The sequence below is a fragment of the Coptis chinensis genome, chromosome 9 (assembly GCF_015680905.1).
Source record: "Coptis chinensis isolate HL-2020 chromosome 9, ASM1568090v1, whole genome shotgun sequence".
In the NCBI taxonomy this organism is placed as follows: domain Eukaryota; kingdom Viridiplantae; phylum Streptophyta; class Magnoliopsida; order Ranunculales; family Ranunculaceae; genus Coptis; species Coptis chinensis.
Window position 1 is genome coordinate 14,071,290 of NC_141464.1, and position 10,579 is coordinate 14,081,868.

The 10,579-nt window shown below is 35.0% G+C and overlaps 1 protein-coding gene across 1 annotated transcript; it reads left to right on the plus strand.

Annotated features, from left to right (window-relative positions):
- Positions 1-1,225: 1,225 nt before the first annotated feature.
- LOC147474867 (uncharacterized) lies at positions 1,226-10,285 on the plus strand. The gene is made up of 4 exons (XM_086583883.1): positions 1,226-1,371; positions 4,065-4,074; positions 7,015-7,207; positions 9,816-10,285. The coding sequence occupies exons 1-4, from the start codon at positions 1,270-1,272 to the stop codon at positions 10,075-10,077; spliced, it is 567 nt and encodes a 188-aa protein (XP_086440009.1). The 5' UTR covers positions 1,226-1,269; the 3' UTR covers positions 10,078-10,285.
- The last annotated feature ends 294 nt before the right edge of the window (positions 10,286-10,579 follow it).

Sequence of the window (10,579 nt, forward strand, 5' to 3'; positions counted from 1 at the left end):
GTTGTGTGATCTTAGAAGGAGACTCTACATCTCTACACAACATTTTAGAGGATAGTGAAGCTTCTTTCAACTAGCAATGGAGACCAGCGGTGGATAATATTAGAATCATGAGAGTTTCTTTTGCTTTTTCTATTTCTAGATATTGTCCTAAAATATGTAATAGTAAAGCCATCTGGGCTAAGCAACAATCCTTAAGTGAACGGGTTAAATGGAACTGGGTTCACATAACTGGATGGGTTGGGCTAGGGTTTGAGTTTCGTTATTAAAATCATTTCAAACATTATGGGTCCGCTAATTTGTAACACTTTTTATTGTCAAACCCACACCAACCAGGGCTGTCAATAGGCCTGGACAAGCCCGAAATCCTATTGAATCCAAATTGATAAGATAAAGACTTAGACTTTACATTTAGTTCGATAAAATTATTGGGTCAGGTCTAGACATACCTATCCGATAATAGTCCGACCCGAAATCTATAATAGTTTTGTGTATTTTATAGTTAATATTATTAATATAATTATTATATTTGTTAAAGGTTGACATAGAAAATTGGAAACCATGTTGTTTAGTATTGTGTTTGCCACACAACACATGAGATGTAGATTCGATTCTTGCCACTTATAAATTTGATTAATAGTTAAAAAACAAAAAACCAAATTTGCAAACTTACCCAATAGGACTTAGGTGTGTCATGTTCGGTCCAACCCGTTGACAGCCCAGACAGTCCAAAACCAACAAACATGCCGCCACTCTATAGGTTGGGATTTCAGAATTCCGACAAATCCAAAAATTGAAATTTATAATATTTTGACACGTGTTATATTTGGAATTTCGACTATATATTATTTTTCCGGTTTTTTGAAAAACTGAAATTTTGGCCGGAATTCCTATATTCCGTTCGGAATAATGAACACTGCGCCACCCTCAACACTTGTACAGTGGCATATTTGCAATTTCACTAAACACCTCGACTTTTTCAGAACATTCGTTCAAAAAGCATACCCTTATTCGACACTTTATCAAAACAACTTGTTAGGTTGTGCCGCACACTTTTTTCAAATTTTCTCACTTTTCACTACCATCCACCCAAAGTCCAAACAACATTCAAACACCTTTTTCTACACCCATTAGATCATCCTCTTTATTAACAAAACTAAACAAGGACGACATCACCCTAAGGTGTACACTAGTATCTGCTTAGTGAACTAAACATGAAGCAGTACTTCGAACTCTTTACTTCCTTTCTCACTTTGAAACACACAGACAGAAATGGGAGAAGGGAGAGGATCAACGTTAGTTCACCTTATGGTAATTATTTTGAGTTTAGTTGCTTTTGGATTTGCTATTGCTGCTGAGAGACGAAGAAGCACTGTAAGCTGTTTCTTTATTTTAAATCTTTACTGTACATTCACTTGTACTAGTTCTTACTCAACTTTAGATCTGACTTTTATAAATTTCTGTTCTTAACATTTATTGTTTCATTTGAGCTTTTGATCTACCACTTAATTAATTGAGCTGAAATTGAACTAAAAATGGACTTGCCAAGTTGATCGGTTACCAAATTAAGCCAGTAATTCAACATATAGTCCTATAGTGAGTGACATTGACACACGGTCGGTTACTGAGTAATTCTAGTTTATTTATGTTAAGTTTTTTTTAGTGCTTGAGAATGTATGTCAGTGGCTGAATCGAGACCTTTGAAAATATATTATTCGTGTTTGGAAAAGTGAAAATATTCATGGTACCTTCTTCCTTAATTTGGAGGTTTTAATTTTCCACTTGCGGTGGGATGTTCCATTTATTTATCACTTTATGTTTATGGATTAGGTCTTACTTAGAGTGGCATTCTATTGGTTTGTTGCGAAATCAGTCTGATTTTGCAACATATAGCAATGTAATTAACTATGATTTAAGATGCGAGGTATGGACTTTGGTTGGATTGAGAATTTGAGATGTATATGAGTATACCCATCTTTACAATTGCTGAAAAAACTTATCATATCTGCAAACTTTTACAATGACCTATTGAATAATCAAACAGTTTGCTTAATTACTTGGGTTAAGAACACAAAGCCATGAAAGTCAGATCTGACTCAACTTGGTTTCTATTACCCGGGATAGGGGTGCAAACGGATAGGTTTGGATTCAGATATGCCTGTATCCGAATCCGAAAGTTTGTACTTGCATCCGAATCTGAATCCGACGGATTGTATGATAATGGTATTTGAATCCGAATCCAATCACAAAATCAAATGGATGGGAATAAATCCGAATCCTATCACAAAATCCGATATCCAAATCCGAATAATCTTCTGACATTTGGAATTTTTGAAGAAATAACAATATCATATATCCAAACAAATCATACAACCTGGCAACCATATATTGTCAAACCAACCTATTAAAAAGACTTGTAAATTAAGAAAACACTTCAACCTGTTAACATTAAGGAAATAGAATAGCCATCCAAATCAACTTATCAACTGAAACAAAAGAAGTAAAGAAATACAAGATGTCTCACTGACTCACACACTCACATAATAGTCATGGAAACTGGAAAGTGTAGTGTAAAAAGACCACATAACAATCTTACAAAAGTCTCAAAGCTACAAATTAGAGATCAACTCTGAAAATAAACATAGGGTTTACAAAATGACATGACTTAGTAGAGTTCTTGCCCATGCCCACATGACACTTTTCACATCCATATCGGTTCCAACCTGCAACATCCTTTGAGTACTTCAATCAAAGCAAGTAACACCTGCATAGAGGAGAGGTAAAGACACATAACCAAACAAAAAAGCTAAGAATTCATAGCAAAACATATGCTAACTCATTCAACATTTCAACTCCAATCCAGTTAAAACAACAACAATCAATGTACATTGTCAATCCTGAATTCTGATAACTACTATTACATAGAAAACACAACAAGCAAACAATAACAAAAAACAACTCTGTTTGAAAGAATAGTTAATAAATACCCACTATACAAATAATACTACTCAAAAACCTAGGGTAGTGAAAACCAGCTTGTATAACTTACCTGTTAACTTAACAGTTAGAATAACATTACTTTCCTCATCATTAAAATTCAACTTTTTGCACAGGCCCATATCAATTCTCTTAAAATCCAATCCAAGTTTCTTTCCTCCCTCAACTCTCCATACCATCTGGTCTAACTTTCCTTGGAGTAGCAGGGCATGTATCTGGAACTCCACTCAACAAACTACACTTAGGAGGCGTCTCGTAACCACTTAAACTAACCCCCTCCTCCTCATCGACAGCAACCCCTTTAACTTGTTTTGCGACGATAAAGTCCAACAATGACTTATACATCTTATCCAACAACACTTCTTCCTCTTCTTCTTGCATTACTACATCCTTAACCATATCATTACTAGAACCAAAGTTTAATCTCCTTGCAACTCTAAACTTTGAGTCAGTTAAAAACTTTGACTCGAGGGAATAATCCCCACACTCATTCAAAGTCTAAAATCCTATTGGTTAGTTTATTTCAACTACATTTCAAAACAACTAATAAACTGAATATAAAAAATGAATTGAGTAATAAAAGAAACCCATCTTTACCTTTAGAATTAAACACCCCAACTGTAATATCAAGCATCTGAGCCACCAACAATAGGCACTAAGGCGTATAGAAAGAAATAAAGAAAGTTAGACACGAAGTAATCCTTAAATGATATAAATAGAGGAAGTGAGAAAGTAGTTACCATTAAGTTTAGGTAACTAGTCTTTCAAACAAACCAACGCCTCTATATAATCAACACCCAATGATGAACGAGTGTCGGTAATTATTCTACCACCGGAACTAACTGCAGATTCTGAAGTAACACTCGACACAGGAACTGTTAGAATGTCATGTGCTATCCCTGCTAATATGGGAAACTTGGGACCATTATTTTTCCACCAAACCAATATGTCACAACTTTTTCCATTAGCATCAAATGGGAACAAATCTTCATCTAGATACTTCTCCAACTCTGTTTTTGGAACTCGTGAACTTTGTGTTATGAAGTTTTGCAAACCTTCATCCATCCTAGAACTCCCTTGGTCACCACAAGATAAATTCAACCAACTAGAAGATGATCCAACATCAATCATAGAAGAATTGGACACTGCATACATGGTGTACAACTCATTCAAATATTATTTCACATCTTTTTCTTGTTTAGACTCCTTACCATAAATCATAGTAAAAGTATACTCAATAAACTTCATCTTATACCAAAGATCAATTACAACACCAAAACTCATCAATAAATTACATTAAAACCAATATTTATCAAATGTTTATTTCATAGCTTTTGCTATATCATGGATATAATAAAAATCAGAGTCTAACCATTGAAGGATATCATGATGAATATCACAAACAAATTTAAAATGCAAATTTGCAGTAGGTTATTGAACACCGGAGAAATGAAGTGTAGTATCATTGAAAACTTTCAAACACTCACAAATGTTAGTTCCCATTTCTCACTCTTCGGGAGTAGGTAAATGCTTGTAGTTTGAAGCTAACTATGCTAAGCGCTCAAAGGCTCTACGCACTTGGATGGCACTACGGAGCATGTCATAGGTAGAGTTCCATCTCATAGGAACATCCATAGAAACCTCTTTTCCAGTTAATCTTGTTTGAGCTAATGCATTTAGAAAATTTTCATATCTACTTTGAGAAGAACTCTTCCCATACCTAGCACTCTCTCGAATTTTAACAATAAAAGGAGCAATCACATCCAATTCATCTTGTACAATAAAATTTAAGATATGAGCACCACATCTTATATGAAACAGCCTACCATCAAGACATAAAACCCCTTTGCTCTTAAGCCAATCCTTGAATGCCACTACCATAGTATTATTGTTAGAAGCATTATCAACAGTTATGGCAAACAACTTCCTATAAATATTCCAAGACAATGCTTGAGCCTTGATAACCTCACTTAGAATATCACCACTGTGTGGAGTAGGGACAGTAAGATAAGCGATAATTTTCTTTAGCAACACCCACTCGTCATCAATATAATGACTAGTAACAAAACAATAACCAAGATGTTGATAGTCAAGAGTCCACATATCGGTTGTGAAACTAACTGTTGATGGCAACTTATCAAAAAAATCATGCAAATCAGTTTTTGACTTGATGTAAAGTTGCATGACATCCTCTCGAACAGTAGTTCTTGAGACCCATTTGAACATAGGACAAATACCATTTATGAAAACTCGAAAGTAATCATGTTCAACCATAAGAAAATGGTAGCCATGCTTAGCAACCATGCATGCAAAATCAAGTCTACTTGTATGTGAGTCATACTTCCAACTTCCAAAATTTGGAGGTTCATTTGTACTACATTAGCATTTAAATGAATTACACAACAACTTTTGACCCGAAGTAGAACGTTTTTTTATCTTGCAACTTTTCAAATGATTTCTCAAATGTGTAGTACCCTTCTTACTACTAGGATCAAAAGACTTTTTGCAATGCTTACAATAAGCTCTAGAGGTTCCATCTCTTAATTTTTTAATATCATACTCTTTCCACATGTCGGAACGTTTATCTTTCAATGGATCATCAGGAGTTGTTTATTCATCCGACAATATACTGGCAGTAGCAGTATCGACATCGATAGGCGTATGGCTCACACTACCACTAGGTGAAGGAGCTGATGCAGCACTGCTTGGGGTTGGGTTAGTCATTTCCACCTACATAATACAATAAATAGAGTCAATATTAAGGACAATAATAAGTGACTATTGAAAATTTGTTCAGAGAACGCAAAAGAGTGAACCTAGACATAGGCAACATGTTTGGAGTTTGAACATATTGAGTTTTCAATAGACAAGCAAGTGACTCAAGTCAGGCAAAGACGCAGACAACACCTCTAGCATGAGGTATAAACATGGATACATCTCTGACAAGAAGTTATATAGAGGAGACTGTACAAGAAACAACTTTCATATTTATTACAAGAGACCATTTATAGAGGTGGGTAAAACTACGTTAAATTTCATGACAAGTTATTACAAGAGGCCATTCACGTATACTAAAAATTGTCACAAGTGTTACATGGGCCTTGATGGTTTTTGTATTTTTGTTCTCTGCTCAAAAACAATACTTGGCAGTCTCTGTTAATGGTAATTAGTAATTATAATGGCTGGCCTTCACACCCTTCATACCTTTGCTTGGAATCCTTGGATATAATTGCAAAAGGTGCAAACGCATGCTAAGCTCCAATTTAAGTTGAAGTTAAAATTGCTAGCGTAGAATATTAGAAATATTTAATGGTGAGATTGCATAGTGGTGGTGCTTTGAGGAAGAAGAGGAAGAGCAGTGGTGGTGCATTGAGATTTGAGAATTTGAGGAAGAAGAAGGTGGTGGCGTTGAGCGGTTGAGATTAGATTTGAGGAACAAAAGAAGCCCTAAATTGACACGCACATTTGCATTTATAGTTATAATATAATAATATATTTATATTAATTAAATCGGATTCGGATATTACCAGCATCCGCATCCGTATCCGAAACATGTTCGGATGGGGAAATTTATCTGAATCCGATATCCGAAAATTTTGGATAATATCCTATTTTTCAAATACGAATACGAATTGGATTCGAATATTCGGCTGTCTGTCTGCACCCCTAACCTGGGATTTATATTCTTGTGGGATTAAAATGGAGGTTCAAGTTGTTAGAATAGTGTTCAGTATTGCATTTTGTATGGAGGCAATGTGCTTATGCTTCTCTATACTCTGAAAAAATTAACTGGGCACATGTACGGGTGTATACAAGTAACTTGTGAGATGCCTATATAAGAATGTACATTTTTCTTGCGGCTCATTTTCTGTTGCTGCCTGACAAATACTATTATCATTGACTTGTTATACACTTGCCCAGTAGATTGGTTTTTCTAAAATTATCTTAAGTGTGGCTCTGCTGTATTTCTTTCTTTTCTGTTGGTAAAATTTCCTCTGCTGCATGACAGGGAAAAAACAGTTACTGATGGATCCAATGCTACATACTGTATTTACAAGTCTGACATTGCAACCGGTTATGGTGTTGGCTCGTTCTTGTTTCTTCTCTCAAGCCAATCTTTACTGATGGGTATCACTAAGTGCATGTGTTTTGGAAGACCGTTAGCTCCTGGTGGGAATCGAGCCTACTCTATCATCTATTTTATCTCTTCATGGTGAGTTTTCTTTTCTACATTTTGAACTTGTTTAGTGTTCAGTTGCTACAGATTGTTGGACTTGACTTAATGATTTTGATACCTATTAGAGACACTGTTTAGATTTCTATTATCCGTCAAGACTCATCACTTGGGGAACTTTATAAATAACTCTTTTGTGATTCACTGTTGGCTGATCTTAGGATTGAGTTTGTCCTCTCTTTACCCTCCAATTAGGGGTGACTTCGGATCGGATTAACCTCCTTCGGAATTTTTCCGAATCAATTTTTTTTCGGATTCAAAATATATTTCCAATTTTGGAACTTTCGGAAATTTCGGAATAACTCGAAAATTTCGAAATACTTGGTAAATTTTCAAAGATGTCTTTACTTTCAATTATTTTTGAAATATCATACGTCAATGTTCATTGTAGGAAGAGAAAATCATATCCACAACACCAATGTATCAATGGCAATACGCACTTGTTTACTGAGAAAACCTATTTTCATTCAAACAAGTGATCCAAGAAAAAATGAGAAAAAGAACCTCGCCCCCAAACAAAGCATTGCATTACTCACAAGGTCCTGGTATTTGTAATGTTTCAATCTTTTTTCGTGTGTGGAAATTGAAGCGTGAAGTGTCTGCATGAATAATGGATTCTGGTCTTTGAGTCTAAGTAGCTTTAGATAACATTCTATCTATTGGAATTTGGCGTTTGGATTGGTCTGGAAGTCATTGTATAACTCAATGGTATTTCTTTTCATATTATTATTGTTATGGCAGACGGTATAATGACAGTGGAGTGGTCCAATTCAAGTGGGGAAGTAGCGACTAGGTTATGTTTTTGTTTTGTTTTTGGAAGTAAAAACTAGAAAATGAATGAACGGTCGAGATCTAATCAAGTGGATAGTGAAAGAAGTATATATTTTCGGAATAAATTGGCAATAATATCGGAAATTTCGAATCGGTTATATATCGGAACTTTCGGATCGGATCGGTTTTTAGAGTTATATCCGAATCCGATCCAATTTTTTTTCGGAATTTTTGGAAATCGGAAAATTGGTCCATGAAAACTACACCCAAAGCCAAACCAATTTTGGATCGGATTTCGGAAAAATCGGAAATTCAGCAAAAAAAGACACCCCTACCTCCAATAGAAATATTATGTGTTATTTATTACCACCTCAAGTTTGCGTGTATATTGATTGCTAGTCGGATAGAGTCTCTTTAGTAACCACAACTAAACCCAAGTTATGTGTTCGATATGTGTTCAACACAGACATGTGAATACGTATCCGACACAGATTATTTAATTTTTAGATTATGGCAGTCCATGTAAAACATAGAACTAAACATATCAGCACACAGAATAAGTGTCAAGATTGGACAATAATATATGTTAGTGAAATTGTATCTATGTTAATGGAGAAGAAGTTTGGAGAGAAAGAGAATACAGCCTTAGTTAGGTTTGGCCTTGTATCACTTCAATATATATATATACAGCCCGGCTCTTAAAAAGATCTTAAAATAAGTACCAAATCTAAAACAACTACAATTTCACTTACAAAAATGATTTAAAACCTAACTTTTTGTGCATATGATATACTAACTATAAATAACATCTCTACAAAAATTTAACTCGTTTGATATTCTCTAACTTAGATAAAATTGTTTTCCACTTTTGAAAATATATATAACGGTCCAGAAATGTCTAGTTTTTGCAATCATTTTTTGTCAATGTTAAAAATGGTCAAACGAGTTGAATTTTTGTAAAGATGTTCTTTATGGTTAGTAGATTATATGCACAAAAAATTAGGTTATAAATCACTTTGTAGGTGAAGTTGTGGGTGTTTTAGATTTGGTATTTATTTAAGGTCCTTTTAGGAGCCGGGCTATATATATATATATACTAGCTTGTAGGCCCGTGCACACGCACCGGTCCTTTTAAAAACATTTAGATTTTTTTTAGAAAATTGGGACTACCGTTTTAGTTGCTAACCCGTTTTAATTTTCTAACAAATTGTTTTAAATCAAGTTTTAATTAAGTTTTAAAAACCCGTTTTTTCAATTGGGAGAGAGATCATGTTTTAATAGGAGAATAATTCTCGTTTTAGTTAGATATATTAGATTTTTCCTTTTCAATAGGAGAGGAATTCTCATTTTAATAGGAGAATGATTTCCGCTTTAATTAGAAGTGCTAGGTAGAATTTGTTTTAATAGGAAAGGAATTTCCGTTATAATAGGAAATGATTTCCGCTTTTCAAATAGAAGAGAAATTCCCGTTTTAATAGGAGATGACGTGGAATTTTAATAGAGTTCGAAAAATACTCCTTGTGGGAGCTTTAATATTATATATATATATATATATATATAAATATATATATTATATATATATATATATAAAATGCCTTTCAAAATAGAAAATGCCTAAAATATTTTTGTCAGGGGCGTTGCCCTGAACCCCAAAATGGACCTGGGCCACCCACCCACAACAAAACCTAGCATTATGGGAGCCTTCAACCCTAGTAGCCACTTGGGAGATGTCCCTTCTAGAACTCTAACAGTGTTTGTTCAAATCAGAATTACATGATTTTTAGCTCAACTGTATTTAGCTTGGACTTGCTTGCAGGTTAACTTTTTTGATTGCGGAGGCTTGTCTAGTCGGTGGTGCTGCAAAGAATGCTTACCACACCAAATACAGGAAGATGGTCTATGCAGATTTCTCTTGTGAATCCTTGCGCAAAGGTGTGTTCATAGCAGGTGCGGTGTTTGCTGTTGCAACCATGATACTTAATGTCTACTACTACATGTACTTCACGAAGGCAACATCTCAATCTGCTCGCAAAACAAGTCGTTCTAGCTCCACTGTTGGTATGACTGGATACCCCTAACTGTCCTAAGCATGTAGATGATGCCAAGAATTTTGTTCTCAACGGACTGGAAAAATGTTTTACCTGAAATTTGAGTTATCCAATCGAGGAAATCAATTGGATATGGTTCATGAGGTATATTTGCTAATATGATTGTATGAAATATATCGTGATGACTGCTGTAAATTATTTGACGCTTGGTTATTAAGTTTCAGCTGAGGTTCTAGCATCGGACTAAGGAGATGTCGACCATGTCTTGCGTACAGTAGCCTCTTAATAAGACTTGAGGTCTCTAACAAAAGCCATAATGTTATAGAAGTAACATGGCACCTGTGCTTTACCACCGACCCAATCTGCCAAAAGTTTGGAATCTACTTCAATTTGTATCTTCATAAGCCCCTTATAAGCCCCCTAGTACTGCAGATCGTGAGACCCTCGACCCCCCCACCAAAGCTAGACACTGCCAAATTATTACTCAAAATACCAAAGTGTTTATAGAAAGCCACCATAAAGCACCCTTCTC

What these genes read in the sequence shown, in the direction of transcription:
- LOC147474867 (XM_086583883.1), top strand. Translation starts at nt 1,270, where the DNA reads ATGGGAGAAGGGAGAGGATCAACGTTAGTTCACCTTATGGTAATTATT. An exon ending in ATCTATTTTATCTCTTCATG is followed by an intron (nt 7,208 to 9,815) that starts GTGAGTTTTCTT and finishes ACTTGCTTGCAG; the next exon opens with GTTAACTTTTTTGATTGCGG.